The sequence below is a fragment of the Cnephaeus nilssonii genome (genome assembly GCF_951640355.1).
Source record: "Cnephaeus nilssonii genome assembly, chromosome: 20".
NCBI lineage: Eukaryota > Metazoa > Chordata > Mammalia > Chiroptera > Vespertilionidae > Cnephaeus > Cnephaeus nilssonii.
The window spans coordinates 35030864-35049050 of NC_137091.1; the positions used below are offsets into that span (position 1 = coordinate 35030864).

General features: G+C 53.6%; 1 protein-coding gene across 7 annotated transcripts; it reads left to right on the forward strand.

Moving 5' to 3' along the window:
- The first annotated feature begins 2290 nt into the window (after positions 1 to 2290).
- FXYD3 (FXYD domain containing ion transport regulator 3) lies at positions 2291 to 18097 on the forward strand. 7 transcript variants are annotated; one of them, XM_079799429.1, is made up of 9 exons: positions 2291 to 2378; positions 14566 to 14710; positions 14827 to 14878; positions 16178 to 16210; positions 16331 to 16354; positions 17203 to 17277; positions 17352 to 17388; positions 17703 to 17740; positions 17892 to 18097. In XM_079799429.1, exons 3-9 carry the CDS (start codon positions 14839 to 14841, stop codon positions 17909 to 17911), a joined length of 267 nt encoding a protein of 88 aa, XP_079655555.1. In that variant the 5' UTR covers positions 2291 to 2378; positions 14566 to 14710; positions 14827 to 14838; the 3' UTR covers positions 17912 to 18097. The 7 variants fall into 7 exon arrangements, with proteins under 7 accessions (XP_079655555.1, XP_079655557.1, XP_079655554.1 ...); XM_079799431.1 differs by having other exon boundaries at positions 2332 to 2378; positions 14566 to 14626; XM_079799428.1 differs by lacking the exon at positions 2291 to 2378 and adding an exon at positions 12180 to 12261.
- The last annotated feature ends 90 nt before the right edge of the window (positions 18098 to 18187 follow it).

Genomic DNA, 18187 nt, shown 5'->3' on the forward strand with positions numbered 1-18187 from the left:
CAAAATTCGTGCATGGAGGGGGGTTGTCCCTCAGCCCAGCTTGTACCTTCTCCAATCTGGGACCCCTCGAGGGATGTCTGACTGCCCGTTTAGGCCCGATCCAGGACTGCTGGCTCCCAACTGCTTGCCTGCCTGCCTTCCTGATTGCCCCTAACCGCTTCTGCCTGCCAGCCTGATCATCCCCTAACCACTCTGCTGACAGCCTGTTTGCCCCCAACTTCCCTCCTCTGCCGGCCTGGTCACTCCTAACTGCCCTCTCCTGCAGGGTTGATCACCTCCAACTGCCCTCCCTTGCAGGCCTGGTCCCTCTCAACTGCCCTCCCTTGCAGGCCTGGTCCTTCTCAACTGCCCTCCCTTGCAGGCCGGGTGCCTCCCAACTGCCCTCTCTTGCTGGCCATCTTGTGGTGGCCATCTTGTGTCCACATGGGGGCAGGATCTTTGACCACATGGGGGCAGCTATATTGTGTGTTGCAGTGATGATCAATCTGCATATTACTCTTTTATTAGATAGGACTAGAGGCCCGGTGCACAAATTTGTTTACCAGTGGGGTCCCTCGGGATCGGGCCGAAACTGGCTCTCCGACATCCCCAGAGGGGTCCCAGATTGCGAGAGGGCACAGGCCAGGCTGACGAGGGATCCTACCAGTGCACGATCGGGGCTGGGGAGAGATGGGGGAGGTTGGCCAGTCAGGGAGGGACTATGGGAGGGCATGTCCAGCCCATCTCACCCAGTCCAACAAATCGGCTGGACCCCAGCAGCAAGCTAACCTACCAGTCAGAGCATCTACCCCCTGGTGGTCAGTGCATGTTATAGTGAGCGGTTGAGCAGCCTTAGCATATCATTAGCATATTATGCTTTGATTGGTTGAACGGACAACCGATGACCAGACACTTAGCATATTAGGCTTTTATTATACAGGACTAGAGGCCCAGTGCATAAAGTTGTGCACAGGTGGGATCCCTCGGCCTGGCCACTGATCGGGGTTGATCGGGGCCATCTCGCGCAGTCCTGATCGGGGTCGATCAGGGCTGGCCGGCCTGGGGGAGGGACTGCAGGAGGTTGTCTGACTGCAGGAGCTTGGCTGTGGGAGCACACTGACCACCAAGGGGCAGCTCCTGCATTGAGCGTCTGCTTCCTGATGGTCAGTGTGCATCATAGCTACCAGCCTATTGTCTTGTTGTCTGGTCGTAATGGTTGCTTAGGCTTTTATATATATAGACTAGAGGCCCAATGCACAGATTTGTGCACTGGTGGGGGTCCCTCAGCCTGGCTGCGGGATCAGGCTGAAACCAGCTCTCTGACATCCCCAAGGGTTCCCAGGTTGCAAGAGGCACAGGCCAGGCCGAGGGACCCCACCAGTGCATGATCAGGGCCAGGGAAGGACTGTGGGAGGGCTCCAGGGTGTGTCTGGCCTGTCTCACCCAGTCCCAATCAGGGCCAATCAGGGCCTGCTGGCTGGAGAGGGACCGTGGGAGGTTGGCCGGCCAGGGAGGGACTTCGAGAGGGCTCCAGGGCATGTCTGGCCTGTCTCGCCCAGTCCTGATCAACCAGACCCCAGCAGCAAGCTAAACTACCGGTCGGAGCCTCTGCCCCCTTGTGATCAGTGTGTGTCATAGTGACTGGTGGAACAATTGAATAGTTGGAGGGACAATTAGCATATTAGGCTTTTATATGTATAGACTAGAGACCTGGTGCATGAATTCGTGCATGGGTAGGGTCCACTGGCCTGCCCCCATGGGGGCCATTGGGCCAGGTCGGCGGTGGGGGGTGGGGAGGGGAGGTTGGCTGGCCCTGCCCCCGATGGGGAGCCGATCGGGGTGGTGCTGGCCAGGGGAGGTTGGCCAGCTGGCCCCACCCCCAATTGGGATGGGGGGGTAATTGGGGGTGGGGCTGGCCAGGGGGAGGGGTTACAGACGGTTGGTGTACATCCCACCAGGTCCCCCAAGACCAGGAACTACACAGGCGCCCCTAGAGCACCAGTGAGGTGTGTTCTTTCCTGCCCTCCCTCAGTCTCCTCCAGGAGCATCAGGACCACAGGAGGTGTGGTGCTTCCTCGGAGGTGTAGTGTGCTTCCTCCACAAAGGGCCCTCCTGTAGACTGGGCTCTGGGTTTCTGAGAACTACGCCTCCTGGCATACCCCACACCAGGTCGGCCTTATCTGTCAGCGCAGAGTCGGGGATCCAGGAAGCTGGCTGCAACAGAAGGAGGGAATGTGCTTGTGCACTGGGCCAGCCTGTCCTGTTCGTCCCAATCATTGTAAACAGTCAGAGGCAGGGCGGGGTAAGAATGAGGCGCCTGAGGCCGGCCAGGGGCGCAGTGCAGGAGGAGAGGCTGTGGCCGGCAGTGTGAGTGCAAGGAGGCGGTGGCTGCGGCACAGGTGCGTGGTCACGCGGTGGCATGCAGGGGTCGCAGTGCATCCCCCTCTCGTGCCCGGGGAGCTCTCTCCACACCCACCTCACAGTAGCGTCTGCCAGACTGTCTGTGGGGCTGGGCTGGAGTTGGGTGTGAGGGGTGTGGCTGCCCCGAGTGCGGGTTCTTCCAGGCAGGCTTTTCCTAAGTTCTCACCCTCTTTGCTGTGCATTCCTCCCACTTCCCAGCCGGGTCTCCCTCGTCTCCCTCGTGGCAGCTGCATTTGTAATTTGGTGCTCTCGAGGTCTGGAGGAGCACAGCCAGGAACTGAGCCCCTCCCCGCTGGGGCTTTAGGCCTCAGGGCATCTCTTGGGCACCTCGGAGCTGGAGAGAGGGGTGGGGGTGGGGGCTAATCAGGGGCAGGGCCAGCTTTGGGGAGGGCCTCAGTGGGTTGTGGGGGGGGGGGGGCAATCGGGGTCTGGATTACACTGGCTGCTGCAGTGTGCATCATAGCCACTGGTTATTCCAGTCATTCTGGTCGTTCTGCAGTAATGGTCACTGGGCTTTTATATATATAGATAGATGTTCTCTTATAGTTGAAGTCTTGGCTCTGAATTCTATCCTAGGCAGAATTCAAGCACCGAGTGTTAGGGTCACAGAAGGAGGGATGCAGAGGTGGAAAGTGGTAAAGAATTATGAATTTATTAGATCATCTGGAAAACCAGATGGGCTGAGCTCCAAAATGGTGCCGGCAGCCAGGGACCAGGAGTCAGAGATTTTAAAGGACTCTAGATGGGATTTTTCTGGGCAGAGAAGTCTCTGGGCACGTCCAGATCCTGGGAAAGTCCCAAGGGAAAAGATAATGGTCTTAGCGAGTGGAATGTGGTCTTATTGAAAGGGAGTGTCATGGAATGTCAGTTGTGAAGTGATCTAAAGGTCAGTTCCCAGGGGAGAGGGTATCCATTCAATTATTTAATCCAACCTGTTAGAAATAAGGTAAGCCCACAAACCAGGGGTCCTGGTAGAACACGAAGGATAGTCAGGAGCCAGACAGTAAGGCTCCTGCAGGAGGATGTGCAGCCAACACAGGGTCTGGTAGCATGCACACTGAGTGGGCGGTCTGCTTGGGTTTTATCCCTGACACATGCAATCTGTCCCTCTCTTGATTGGTCAGAGCTTAGGTTCACATTCTTTTGTGATTGACTAATTTAAAGAAAAAAAGGGAGGCGTTGACCTTTGCCATTTCAAAATGGTGGTTGCCTACACTCCCTTCTTTGACAGAAAAGATTACTTGTTTATTCTCACAATTCCCCCCTTTTCTTAGGGTGGAACTCTTTTCTTCAAACTCGGGCAGCATTAGCTGACTTCATGCTCTGCAGTAATTAGAAGAAGGAGATCATCTTGCTGTTCGGTCAATGTGGTTTCAATTAACCTTTGGATAAGACCCCTCATACATGGGATGATATAACACCCCATTACTGCAACTCCTAACCCGATTATCAAAGAGATGAATATAGACACCATCATCCCCTTCCATTTTCCAAACCGTTGCTCTAGTAAATCAGAGAAAGAATCCTTAATTCCAGGATTCTCAGCGAACTCATTAGCTAAAGTTGCCAATCCCTGTGGGGCCTTAGTAATGGTTTTGTCTGGAGCTGTGTTGTCAGGGATGAATGTACAACATTGCCCCCCGCTCCCAACATTACGCATACTCCTCCTTTTTCTTCCAGAATCATATCCAAGGCCAACCTATTCTCCCACATCATCCTGCTGGTGGCATCTAGTTGTTCAGCTATACCTTTAACTACATCTGAGTATAGTTAACAAATCTTTGCTGGTTATAGTAAATATAATTAATCCAATCCACATTTTTGTTGATGGTTGACCACCAGAATAGGACAGATTCAAATCCTGCAGCAATCTGATTTTTAGCCTTAAACTCCTTGGCACTCCTCCTGAACCCCAATGGAATTTCTGTAAATATGGGGATTAAAGGAGCCCCCTGGACTCTCTTCTTCCTAGTCTGTCTGTCCATTGTAAAAGGCTATGATATGCCAAAGTGAAAGGGATAGTCAACTGTATTAGAGCGTAAGTTCTGCTCCATTGGCTGGGCAAGGCCGAACGTAATGGTCCCCCACAGTACCACCAGACATCAGCATGGGGTATCGACAGTGCAGAATAATCGACTTCTGAGGATACTCAGCCATTTAAGCATCTGGATAAATTTTTCATAAACTCTGAGTACTATCCCCCCACCCCACCCCCAAACACCTTGAGAGGTATAGTTCACATCGGGGGCTGGATTGTTTTGGGGGACCCTTGCTCCTTACCTCTGTTGGATGGGAATAACAGGGAGAGAGTCTTACAGGAAGTGTTTCCCCAGGTGGTTTCCTCCTGATACAGGGCAAGCACACATTCCATCCCGTTACTGTCAGAGGTCCATCCGAATGGGAATGGGACCACTTGGGGCTCTAGCCTTCTTGCTGCACAGGTGTAACGGTCACTTTTATTTAGGGCGTGTACAGAATATTTAATCCATTCCACCCAGGCATTCGTTCCCTTATATCCTACTTCTATTTGCATGCTGGTCTAGGGGGTCTTTTCCTGTGACATCTACTCCTAAATGTAGTCCTGGCCAATCTCTTGGCCTAAAGGCTGAAATATCCAAGTCATTCAAGTTCTCTATAATCAGTAACTTAACTGGGTAAGCATGATCCTGATTATACACATTTCCCCTGCAATTTGCCAGAGCCCTAAAGCAAACACACAGTTTACAGTTTCTTTGGTGTTCATTTCAAGGGGCTATGTCCTGGAATGGCCATCCAAGTTGAGGTCTCTCCACCCAGAGGGGCTGGTGGTACACCCCCAACCCGAGTGGGATGGGTCCAACCTTGTTCTGCAGTCCAAACAGCAGTCTCAGTGGTAACGTAGTCTCCTGGTCGATGGTGAAGAGCTGGGAACTCAAGAAGAGGGCGTTGAGCCAGGAGGCCTTCTAATCTGAGAGACATTAAATTAGAAGAGATACCCAGTACATAGTTCTTAAGAAATTGTCCTTAGTCACCATTGTAGGGAGATCTTGAGGCATTCCATGGCCTATTGGAATCACCTAAAGCCAATTCTAGGTCAGGAAAAAGTTTAATTTCATTTGTCCTTGGGTGTGGTCAGCAAATGACACTAATTGGATTTCTGCTGTCTGTCTCCCTGAGTACATTCATATAAACGTTTTACCCTCTTGTTAGGGAGGCAAAATGTAAATCATTTACTCTTAAGTGTCCTTGGTTTATGGAAGATGGGATTTACTAGATAGCTCCAAATTGCTGTTTAAGCATCTCAGTTTCCTCATTCTACTTGTCCTGGCTTACTGGCCTGTATCATTTATATAACTTCTTTTCAAGAGTTCTCTTTACAAACATTCCTCAACTTTTATAAACCCTTCCTCACAAATTTTACAACTTTCAGAACCCACTTTCTTTTTCCTTCAAAATGACACCAAAACCATAATTTCTTTCCAATTAGTTAGAACTCTTAACCCTTAGAAAACTTAATTTTTAGGTGGCATGTAAGTAATTAACATTCCTCAGATTAGCAATACATTCACAATTTTAAGAGATATTTTAAATAAAATACAAGAATTATTATTCATCAACAGATTCAAATCCATCCTCTAGATCAGTGGTTCTCAACCTTCCTAATGCCGCAACCCTTTAATACAGTTCCTCATGTTGTGGTGACCCCCAACCATAAAATTATTTTCATTGCTACTTTATAACTGTAATTTTGCTACTGTTATGAATCATAATGTAAATATCTGTGTTTTCCGATGGTCTTAGGCGACCCCTGTGAAAGAGTTGTTTGACCGCCAAAGGGGTCGAGACCCACAGGTTGAGAACCGCTGTTCTAGATTCTCCATATGAGGCAAACTGAGATTAATATTTCAGTATCCTGGTATTTCAAAATACCTAGATATTTAATAATTTTTTTTTTTTTTTTTTTTTTTTTTTTTTTTTTTACCATTTAACCCAGCAAACTCAAAGTTTTAAGTTACTAAAACTTTGGAAGTTACTAAAAGTTTTTGGAAAACTATGTTTAGGCCTATATAACTATTATCAGGTACACTTAATTTTTTTTTTATATTTACAACAACTTTGAGATTTTAAAGCTAACTATTATTACCCAAGGCATTTTATTGGCAATTTTGTAACAGGGACAACTTACCAGCCTTCCGTGGCTTTAATGTGAAAGTACTATTTTATTTTATTTTTCTTTATAAAAACGGGAGTGACCCTGCCTCCCCCTCCCCCCATTGCTATCTCTCCAGCTTGCTAGAGGGCACTTCTGCAGATCTGATTCTCCCAGTGTTAGAGGCAAAAATCTGGAAATTGTATGCCCACAAAACCTGGTAGTCAACTTTGGACCTGGGAGTCAACCTTGGAATGTGGTCCAGTCTCATTCAAGACCTGCCTTTGATCATGGAAAGATTAACAACATTGTTGCCCAAATAATGAAGTCCCACCCCAGCCCACATCACTTACTTCCCCAGGCCTGTAATCCCTACTTCCTCATGTAATCTTTGTCCCTATGTTCATAAACCAGTGAAGAGCAAACTAAGTCCCCAAATGATAAAAAGCAAGCAAAGTAAATTAGTAACCTAAATTACATTACAGACATAGATAAAAGATTCTCACTAGCTAAGAGTTTCAGGTGGCTGATGCCCTGAGAGGGAAAGAAAGAAGAGTCCCCAAGATTAAGAATTCTTGGCAGCTGCTGGGATGTTCCTGCAATCTCTGCCACATGTTCAGCCTTGCCACAAATAGCTGGGATCCCCCAAAGCGGGACATGCCCCACCTTTAAACAAATTAAACCCCAGAACAAAGAGACACAAAACATCAACAGAAACACTCTTATATACAATATTTATAGGTGCACACAACCCACAGATAAAGCTTCTCATCATGCTCCTTGCCTGTCCAGCCAGGCACCACAGAATGCCCTGTATAAAGTACCACCAAAGCAGAGCAATCTTTCTTGTCCCTGCTTTGGGGACTGTCCCCCTCCTCCCTGATCCTCAGCATTCTCCTCAATGGACTATCTGAGGAATGTATTCCCTAGGCCTAGAATTTTTGTTTCCCATCCTCAGAAAGTCCCTTGTGACTATTCTATGTGTCCTGTGTGATCAATACTCCACATTGGAGACTTCTTTCACGCCCCAAGATTCGCTTCATCCCTCTCTGGACATTGCCCTTGTGGGAGAATAGAACTGCAGGTTAGAACTCCACACTCACTTTTTGTCCCAGACACATCCAGTCACATATGTTTGACCTCTGAGGATACCCAACCACCAAGGCAGTACTTATAGTCCAGTTTCCCACCGTGGCTCATGCATGAGGTTATCTGGTTGCACAGTGCTTGCTTGGGTCCTTCCCACATTGCTGGCTGACTCTCGATCCAGAGCTTGTAGTTGGCCCAGGCGGTAATGGCCTCCCGTAATAAATAAAAAATCAGGCTGGCAGACAGAAGTGGTTAGGGACAATCAGGCAGGCAGGTGAGCGGTTAGGAGCCAGCGGTCCCAGATTGTGAGAGATGACTGCCAGTTTAGGATTGGGCCTAAACTAGCAGTCGGACGTCCCCTGTATATAAATAAATAAACAGACATACTTTAATACTGTTACCAGATGCACCTCAGCCCAGCCTGTAGGGTGTGGGTTCTTGATTTCATAGGAGTCCAAGTGATTTTGAGGGTATGCTTATGAAAGTTGGGAATTCCAGGTGGGCCCCCAAAATTGTTAGAAAGAAGGTGAGCCCCAAAACCAGGGATCCTGGTAGAACACAAAGGATACTTGGGGGAGCCAGGCAAATATCTTTACTTCTGGGGAAGGGTACACACCAACACAGGGTCTGGCAGCATGCATACTGAGCAGGCAGTCTGCTCGGGGGTTTTATTCCTGATGCACGCTGTCTGTCCCTTACTCTTGATTGGTCAGAGTTTAGGCTCACATTCTTGCACGATTGGCTAATTTAAATAAAAAAGGGAGGAGTTGACCTTTGCCTAAACTCCCTTCTTTGACAGAGAAGATAACTTGTTTATTCTCACAGACTTAGCCAGGCCTGCATCCTCTTGCAGTCTGGGAGCCCTCAGAGGATGTCCAATTGCTGGCTTAGGCCCGCTCCCCTCAGGAGTTCAACTGGGAGACTGGGAGTTCGATTGCTCACTATGACGTGTGCTGACCACCAGGGGGCAGTATGGAATGAAGGAAGGCCCTGGCTGGCAGCCAGAAGGCCCCGATTGGCCCTTATCACCAGCCAGGCCTAGGGACCCTACCTGTGCATGAATTTCATATCTATACTAATAAAAGCCTAAGTGGTCCTCATGCCCTTGCACACAACATCATCACAAGATGGCTGCCACAAGATGGCCGCACACACAGCAGAGGTGGGGCCCAGTGGCCGCTCCATGTGGTGAGGCCTGGGGGCCCCACAGCTCCGCGCAACACGGAAAAGGATGCGGAGGAGGCTGGTCCCAGCATCTTCACTGCCTCGCACAGAGGAGGCAGGTCCTAGTGGAGGAGGCAGGTTGCGGCAGGGGAGGGCAGTTGTGGGCGATCAGGCTGGCAGGGGAGGGCAGTTGGAAGCAATTGGGCCAGCAGGGGAGGGCAGTTGGGGGTGATCGGGCCAGCAGGGGAGGGCAGTTGGGGACAATCAGGCTGGCAGACAGAAGTGGTTAGGGACAATCAGGCAGGCAGGTGAGCGGTTAGGAGCCAGCGGTCCCAGATTGTGAGAGGTATGTTCAACTGCCAGTTTAGGATTGGGCCTAAACTAGCAGTCGGATGTCCCCTGTATATAAATAAATAAACAGACATACTTTAATACTGTTACCAGATGCACCTCAGCCCAGCCTGTAGGGTGTGGGTTCTTGATTTCATAGGAGTCCAAGTGATTTTGAGGGTATGCTTATGAAAGCTGGGGACAGTGAAACAAAGGAAGGGCTTAAGGTAGAAGAAGCAATAGGAGAGAGAGCCTAGGTGGGGCTGCTTTGGCTCACTGGCAAGTCAGAGAAAAAGGGGGCCTTGGAGACAGGATTGGGGGGCGGGAGGGAGGGGAGCCTGGGACAAGTTGCCATTGCTCATTGCTCCCCTGGTTGCAAGTCTTGGGAAATCCTTAGAGTATAAGAGAAAGAGAGCAGAGATACACACTTCTGTAGGCAGGAATCCTAGGGGAGTGAGTTCTCAGGGGAGGGTCTTAACAGAATATTCATTAGCTTTCCAGGTGTGTCCTCAATATGTTGATTCATCAAAATGTGCTATCCCTTACTTTATTTTTAATTAAACTTTTTTTCAAGGTAGCACATTTTTAGGATATATAAGTGAGTATCTCTTCCCACTTCATCCTGCAGCCTCCCAATCCCCCTCCCCAGAAGCAACAATATTTTATTCATATACAAGTATCCTATCTAATAAAAAGTGATATGCTAATTGACTGCACCACCCTCAAAGATAGCAGCACCCACAGCCAATAAAGGGGGAATATGCTAATTGACTGCCCCGTCCTCAAAGATGGCAGCACCCACAGCCAATAAAGGGGGAATATGCTAATTGACTGCCCCATCCTCAAAGATGGCAGCACCCACAGCCAATAAGAAGGGAATATGCTAATTGACTGCCACGCCCTCAAAGATGGCAGTGCCCACAGCCACAAGTGTGCCCAGTCCCCTCAGCCCCACAGGGGTGGCAGGCACGTGGCTGCCTCCGGAGTCCCCCAGTCCCCTCAGGCCCCCAGATGCCTAGGACCAGCCCAAGGCACAGGCAAGCCTCAGATGGCGGCTGCCCAGCCACCCAGGGCTGCCCGAGGCTCAGGTAACCAGGGCAAGCTGAGGCTTGTGCTGCTGGCAGTGGCAGCAGCAGAGGTGTGATGGGGGTGTTGCCTTCCCTGATCGCCGGATTGCCTCCCACCCCTGAGGGCTCCCGAACTGTGAGAGGGGGCAGGCCGGGCTGAGGGACCCCCCCCCCGCCCCCCCCCCCCCCCCGCCTCCAGTGCATGACTTTTTATGCACTGGGCCTCTAGTTTACATATAAATTATTTTCCCCTCACAAATGGCAGCATACTTCGATACATCTTGCTTTTTTCCCCAGGTATCTGGGAAGTACTTGTTTATCTGTCCATGTGGGCTTGCTCCAGTCTTTTTGGCAGCTGCCCGTTAGACAGAACAATAGTTCTCCTGTTGGCTGAATTGTCCCCATACTTTATAATCGCACGCCTGTCCTGCTGTACTCATTCACGATTCTTGCCTGGCCCCTTTGGCATCTGAGTTTGCAGACGGCGGCATAGATGAAGGACCTAGCATACATCCTCCACCACAGTGCACTCAGGCCTTCTCACGCTCAGATGCCTGTAGTTCCCAGACTTCCCAGCAGGGGGAGACACCACTCCACTCCCAAGACCACCAAAGGGGTCTTCCCAGGGATGTTACAATCCTGAAACTGTCTGTGCAAGAGCTGCTATCTGCCCAGACACAAAGACCCCTTAGCTGGACTGGAATCCCCCTCAGGCCTCCCCTTCCTCCGTCTCTGTCTCCACCCACCCCGAATTTCCCACTTTGGCTGAGCCCCACCCTTCCTGAGTGTCCCCTCCACTTCTTGTAGGGACTGGCCCCTCCTGAATGGGAGTGGGGAGAGGACCTGTCCTAGTCTAGGGCCTGGGACCGAGAAACTGCCTGAGGGAACCACATAAAGAAACCATATAGCTGGGTGAACATTGCTGCCTCCCTGTCCCTCCCTGCTGAGAAGTGGGGGGTCTGTTCTCCCTGCCCCCAGCAAATAGCCCCAGCAGAGCCTTGACCTCCAAACCCCTTTTCCCTGGCCTGCACTCCACCCTCTCCCTGGCCTGGTTCCTGCAGCCCTCCTCCCCACCCCTGTGATGGTATTGGGGGTCGCCTGGAGTCCAGCTGGTGGCCAGCACAGAGCCACCCCTTTTCTGGCCCTGCCCCTCCCCATGACCCCAATCCTCTACCAGCCACTCAAAGGAGCCTTGTTCTCTATCCAGCCCCCAGACAAAAGTCTCTCTGTCTAAAAAGGCGGAATTGGGGGGAGGGGGCACCCCAACGGGGACCAAGTGGGGGCATGCACAGACCCCAGCCGGAAGGAATGCCTTGAGGAGGAGGGGCGGGAGAGGGAGGGGGGAGGGTAAAGGAGCCGAGCACGGTGCCGTTGGGCCTTATCCGGAATGGCAGGCAGCCCCCCACCCCGAGGCCCGCTGTGTACCCCAGGCTCTCAGCGCTCTTAGGAAGAGCCTGGGCTACGAAGGTCTGGACCTGGTGCTCAGGAGCCAGTTCCCAGTCTCCCTGGGGCACGATGGACACAACAACAGAGGAGGAGTCATGGTTTAGGGCCAAGCAGCCCCACCTCTCCTCGGCCCTACCAGCATCTTCTGTTGACCCTCAAACTAAGTCAACAGCAGCAAGTGGCCTGGAAGAGGACATCAGCTCTCCCATGACTGCGGCCAATCCCTCCTCCAAGCACAGCACACGATCTAAGTAAAAACAACTGGGATACTACCTCTGCCTCGCCCTCCTCCACCCCCTCCCCGACCCCCAGGCCAGCGCTCTGCTGTTAAAGGCCCCGCAAGGACCTCCCTTCCAGGTCCTTCTCTGAGGGGCAGGAGATTGGAGAAAGCCCCCTCCTCTAATGTCGGGGCTGGGGATGAGTTCCAGCCCAGGGAGCTCCTGCCAGTGGTGGGGTGGCGGCTGGAGCTGTCCCTTTAAGAGCAGGAATGGGGTGAGAGTCCCTGGGCTTTAGGCAAGTCTGACTTGTTCTCTACCTGCCCGGCGCTGCCCAGGTTTGCTCAGGGCGTGGCAGCTGCAGATAAAGGCAGGACTCAGGCGGAACTAGACCGTCCACACAGCCTGGGGAGCCGCACCGGTGAGAGATGGGGCCCCCTCCCTCCACTGCTCTCTGTTAAAGACCCTAGAACCTACCCCCTTCCAGCTCCCTTCCTGGGGGCAGGAGCAGGAGATTAGAGAAAGCCCTAGAGCCGTGGTCGGCAAACTGCGCTGGCTGGCTCCTGAGCCACATGCGGCTCTTTGGCCCCTGGAGTGTGGCTCTTCCACACAATACCACGGCCTGGGCGAGTCTATTTTGAAGAAGTGGCGTTAGGAGAAGTTTAAGTTTAAACAAGTTGGCTCTCCAAAGAAATTTCCGTCGTTGTACTGTTGATGTTTGGCTCTGTTGAGTAATGAGTTTGCCGACCACTGGCCTAGAGAGATCCTCCTCCCATGAGTCTCCTCTGGAGCTGGTGAGCGGATAAGGTCTGCAGATGCGACTGGGTTGTCTGGGTAGATCAGGGGCACCTGGGTGGACCAGCACAGGACTGGGGGCATCTGGGCGAACAGGGGGGTTGGGTGTACCTGAGCGAATGGAGGCATCTAAGTGGATCATGGATGGTTGGTGGTATCAGAGCAGATAGGGTGACTGGCTAGACTCGAGTGTCTAGGGAGTGGGGTCCTGTGGATGGAGAAAAAGGAGCTGAAGGTTCCCGAGGAGATGGAAAATGGGGGGTGGGGTGGGAGATTTCAGGGACACGGGAGTCATTCCTCATGCCTGAGAGGCCTGGCCTCCACCACCAGGGAGGAGCAGAGGGGAGAGCGGAGGGCAGCTGGCGGGGACAGGAGCTCCATGGCAGGAAGGAGTGGGAAGGGCTGAGCAGAGCCTCCATCGGCAAAGCCGCCTTCCTGTCCAAGCCTCACACCAGTAACAGTCAGTTCAGGAGCAGCTCAGGCCTCCTCCAAGGACGGCCTGACAGGAAAGGGGGGGCAGACCCCCACACACCAGGCTCGGCGGCTTGCACCATGGGCGCGCCAAGCACAGCCGAGACCACTGCCTTCTCCCTGAGCTGGAGGTGCCGGGTGATGCTGGGAGGGAGAGTCATGGAGACTTCGCAGAGGGCGGGGGCTCGGAGGGTCCCAGGGAAAGTGGCTTAAGGGCTGAGACTCAGCGTTGCCGCATAGTTCACACGGGTTACAGCATTGCGACAGCAAAGCGGGCTGATCCCATGCACAGAACGAGCACAGCGTGCCCGGGGGACCCTCCATGAGCCGGGCTCTTACCAGTGCCAGTTAGTCCTGTGGCGGCAAAGCCTCACCTGGTCGCTTTCAACAGCAGCAGAACCTTCTACGGGCCTGTCCTGCCCACACACCCTCTCCAGACCCCCCCTCTGGATCGGGTTCCTAAATGCATTAGTAATGCTCCCCAAAACTACAGGCCCTCCTCCTGAAATAGAAAGCTACTCAGGTGGGGGTTCCATGGAGGGACCGAGAAGGAGCGAGATGAGGGGTGCTCTCGCCGGTCACATGGGCTTTTCACCAGGGTGGGGAGGACATATGTGTTCCCATCATGAAATGCGGAATGTAACAGATGGCCTCCGGGGTTGTCGGGATTACACGAGTGAAAACCCAGCAGGGTCATTGGCAGTGCCCGGCACAGGTGGGTCAGAGGAAGTGTAAGCTCTTGCTGTCAAGGTTATGGCAACAGATGCTTTGGCCGTGGGGCAGGGGCAGGGGCAGGGGCAGGGGCAGGGGCAGGGGCAGGGAGAGGGCAGGGGATGCACAGAGATCAGGTGCTTATCGCAGGCACAGAGGAAGGAGGGAGGGTGGACTAACCCTAGACCAAGAGGGGACAGAGGCGACCTCTTCGTGCTGAGCAGGGCTCCCTGGTGGAGGGAGAGTTTGCTGCCAGGAGGAGCTTGGCAGGGGTGGAGTAGGAGCAGGGCGGGGACTGGGGTAGAGGCAGAACCAGGGACCCGGGTGGGATGGGCAGGGGTAGGGTAAAAATGGGGGTCAATGGTCAGGGTGGCACAAAAGATGGAGCTGGGGCTGCAGCCAGGCCCATTCTCCCAAGTCTATCCCCCTCCCACCCCCACCCCAGCCTTGGGCTCTCCCCACCACACCCAGCCCTGAGCAGCTTGAGTCTATAAAGTCTGGGCAAGGCGGGCAGGTTCCCAGCTGCCTATAGGAGACACTCCTAGAAACTGGCCTCTGGCCACTTGGCTTCTAACACCCCATTTCCCAAGACACCCCGAGGCCCCGAGAATCCTGAGTTAGGGACAGCTGCTGCAAAGCCAGCGCTGGTTTAAACCCCACTTCTGACAAGGCACCGATCAGAGCCTCAGTTTCCCAGTCTGTAAAAGGGGGTTAACCACAGGCGGCTTCTCTCTTATTTGGTTGCCAGGGTGATTCACCTGAAGCCTCAAGTCCGTGTCCCGTGAGTTATTACTGCTGCTCCCCATCAGGTCTGAGTTCTCACCTAGCCCCCACTGCACTCCTCAGCTCTTGTCTCTCAGCCTTCAAAGCCAGCCTTCCCACCCTGGGGTGAGGTGTGTCCCCTGGGGGGGGGGGGGGGAGGTAGTGGAATAGGAGGAGATTGGGAACCAGAGGCCCTAGTGGCAGCCCTGCAGCCCTGCTAAAGCTGGGCCCTCCCCTCCCCTTCCAGGCCGGCTCCACCATGCAGCACGTGGCCCTGAGCCTGCTCCTCCTCCTCGCAGGTGAGTGCTGCTCCCGGGAAGGCCTTCCCCTGAGCCCCTCTGCTGAGCGGCAGGCAGGCCTCACAGAGTCCCCTGTGGGGTGGGGACTGTCAGGACAGCGTCTCCTTGAGGGAAGGCGTGCTGTGCTGTGATTTCAAGAGAACACAAAACAGGACTTCTCCTAGCAGCCGCTCAACCAGCTAGGAAGTGTCTCATGGGTGACGTCAAGCTCAGCCTCGTGCTGTGTCTTCATGCCTCCCTGGCCCTTCCCTTAGGAGGGGTACACTGGGAGCTGAGAGGTAATGGAGCAAGTTGCCAGCTGTGCCTCAGTTTCCCTACCTGTAACACGAGGGCAACAGTAGCACTTTGTGCAGCGTCACTATGAGGATGAGAAGAGTTGGCATTTGGAGAGCACTTAAACCAGTGCCTGCACAGAGTAAGCACGATGTGTTTGTACTTTGTAAACATCATTTAAGATTATTTATCTCCCTTTAACAAAGAAAGAACAGGGCTTAGGCCCCGAGCTCAGGCAGCCACTGCGTCCTAGCCAGAATTGAATCCTAGTCCTTTGCTTTCATTGTGTTTGCTTTTCTGTTACATCGGGCAAGACTGTATTCCATTTAGGACGGCGATAGAAAGATGATTTTTTTTTTTTATTGAATTTTACAGGGAGGAAGGGAGAGGGATAGAGAGCTAGAAACGTCGATGAGAGAGAAACATCGACCAGCTGCCTCCTGCACACCCCCCACTGGGGATGTGCCCGCAACCAAGGTACATGCCCTTGACCGGAATCGAACCTGGGACCCTTCAGTCCGCAGGCCGACACTCTATCCACTGAGCCAAACCGGTTTCGGCGAAAGATGATTTTTAAATGAAGTGTATGAGGTTTATAATTAGCAAGCTGCCTTAAAGAGGAGCGGTGAGCAGACATCAGAACAGGCGGGGTGGGATGTGGCAGAATAGGGAGCTGAGCTCTGAGGACGATGGAACGGATGCCGTCTGTCCTGCGGACAAGAACATCGCTCCGTTTCTGGAGGAGGCGCGGAGGAGCCAGGGGTCCGGAAACATCAGGCCCACGGGTGGCCAAGAGCTGCCCAGGTTAAAACCTATTTCAGGAGGCGACATGCTGGCATGGCTCGCAGGTGCGGGGCTGAGGGGAGGGTCCACACCTCCGAGATGGGACGGGCTAGTTTGGGGCTGGACCCCTGCCCCCTCGGGAGGCAGGGACTGTCCATCGGGGGGCCTTTCTCTAAGCCCCTTGGCCCTGCCAACTTCCTGAGACCAGCACCCACGTCCTCTCCTTCCTGCTTCTCCCGCCAGGCCTGCCTGCCCTGGACGCCAACGACCCAGAAGGTAAGTCAGACTGTGCTCTTCTCTTCTATCAGCCCTCCGCCCCGCCCCCCGCCCCCCATCCCCCCTGGAGCCCCTGTATCCCAGCTATGCTCCTGGATTTATGTCCTTTTTTTCTTTCAGATAAAAACAGTCCTTTTTACTATGGTAAGAGCTGGTGCCCTTCTCTTCGCGCCTCCTACCCCACCCCTCACACTGCTTTGTGCCGCGGGTCCCACACAGTGTTGGGTGAGGGTCTGATGTGGGTGGAAAGGGGGCAAGGATCGGATTGGTCAGGGACTTGGGCCCGCAGCCACAGCGGATTCAGGGAACAAGACAGGCCAGCCTGGTCCTCGGGAAGATGCATGACTATCCAGCAAGGACAGTTTACGAGAAGCAGGGACCGTTCGTAAGACGCCCATTGTTGTGTTCAGATCAAGTCTGGGTGGGTTTGACTTGAGAAAACTTCCTGGAGGAGCTGTGCCGTTTGGTCCAAATCCTCCGTGGCCTCCACCTTCCACACGATCTGCTCCGTGTCCCTCCTCTGTCCTCCTCCCCCCGCCACTGCTTCTGCTCAGGCCACCGCGGCCTCTCTGCTGGGGCTCAGGCTCAGCAGGTGCACTCCCTGCCTGCAGATCTTTGTCCTTTCCGATCCCTCTGCCTGGAACACTTCCTCCCCCACGCCACACGCTCCCGCCCTCATCTCCCCACGTCTCTGCCCCAGTGGGCCCCCAGAGAGGCCCCCCCCCCCCTGACCACGCTCCCTAAAGAGCTGCCCTCCGGCTTCCTGTTCCCCGGCTCCGCTCACTTGTCTTCAGACCACGTCTCTCCATCCGACCCTCCATTAAATCTCGTGTCGCTTGCCTGCGTGTTAACTCGATACGAGCAGAGGAGGCTGGGCTTGTTTTCTGCACGGCTGCACGGCATCGGTGCCCAGGCATCTCTGTGAACGGGATGGGGGCTAGGATGAGGAGGACGCTGGCTGACACTGAGGGCCCCCTCTGGGTTTCTCCTAGACTGGCACAGCCTCCGAGTCGGAGGGCTCATCTGTGCAGGGGTTCTGTGCGCCATCGGCATCATCGTGGTCCTGAGTAAGTGGAGGAGCTGCCAGGGGAGGGGGGCAGGGCCAGGTCCCCTCTCCTGACCATTCCTCTCTCCCCAACAGGTGGGAAATGCAAATGCAAGTTCAACCAGAAGCCCAGGTGAGCAGATTCCCAGTGTGTGCCTATCTCATGACAGACACCTTCCAGGGGTGAAAGAGCTAAGCCTTGAAGAAAGGCCCGGTCGCCAGGCTTGGCCCTGGAGATTTCCTGCCACTAAGACTTCCCAGGCTTATTCTTCGGAGCTGAAAATCCCCAAAGGGCCCCAGATCTTGAAATGCTTGGGACCCTGGGATGATACAACTCTGTGATGGAAAAGTAGCCGGGAAGCGAGGTTAAGGAAAGCTGAGAGTCTTCTAGTCTTGAGGGGGAGGACAAAGAGGTAACTACAGATCTCACCACTTTTCTTTTCCTAGCCACCGACCAGGGGACTCCCCACCGCTCGTCACTCCAGGTAAGACAGGAACAGATGGGGCTAAGGGGTACACAGGATGTGAGGCGTGTGTGTGTGTGTGTGTGTGTGTGTGTGTGTGTGTGTTTGCGCGCGCTCTGGGGAGAAAAAAACTCCATCTGGTCTCACAAGCTGACCCTATCACCTCTCCCAGGCTCTGCCCATAACTGCTGAGGATGGATCCACCAAAGAACACAGAGTTCCTCTCTCTGTCCCCACGTCCTGGTCTGCACAGGAACCTAACTCCAGGATGGAATTCCCCTCCTGTCCTCAGTCTGCCTTCCCAGACCCCACCTCACTGTCACTGCAGGGTCCGTGTTCACTATTTGATCTAAAGTGGTCTTGCCTCCAGCCCAAGCCGCTGAGACTCTGTGTGTGTCCTGGGGTTGGGTTTGCGGCGGACACGCTCGGGAAGCTGCGGCAGAAGCTGGCAGCGGAATCTCCTTGTTG

What these genes read in the sequence shown, in the direction of transcription:
- FXYD3 (XM_079799429.1), top strand. Translation starts at nt 14,839, where the DNA reads ATGCAGCACGTGGCCCTGAGCCTGCTCCTCCTCCTCGCAG. An exon ending in CGGCATCATCGTGGTCCTGA is followed by an intron (nt 17,278 to 17,351) that starts GTAAGTGGAGGA and finishes TCTCCCCAACAG; the next exon opens with GTGGGAAATGCAAATGCAAG. An exon ending in CCCACCGCTCGTCACTCCAG is followed by an intron (nt 17,741 to 17,891) that starts GTAAGACAGGAA and finishes CACCTCTCCCAG; the next exon opens with GCTCTGCCCATAACTGCTGA.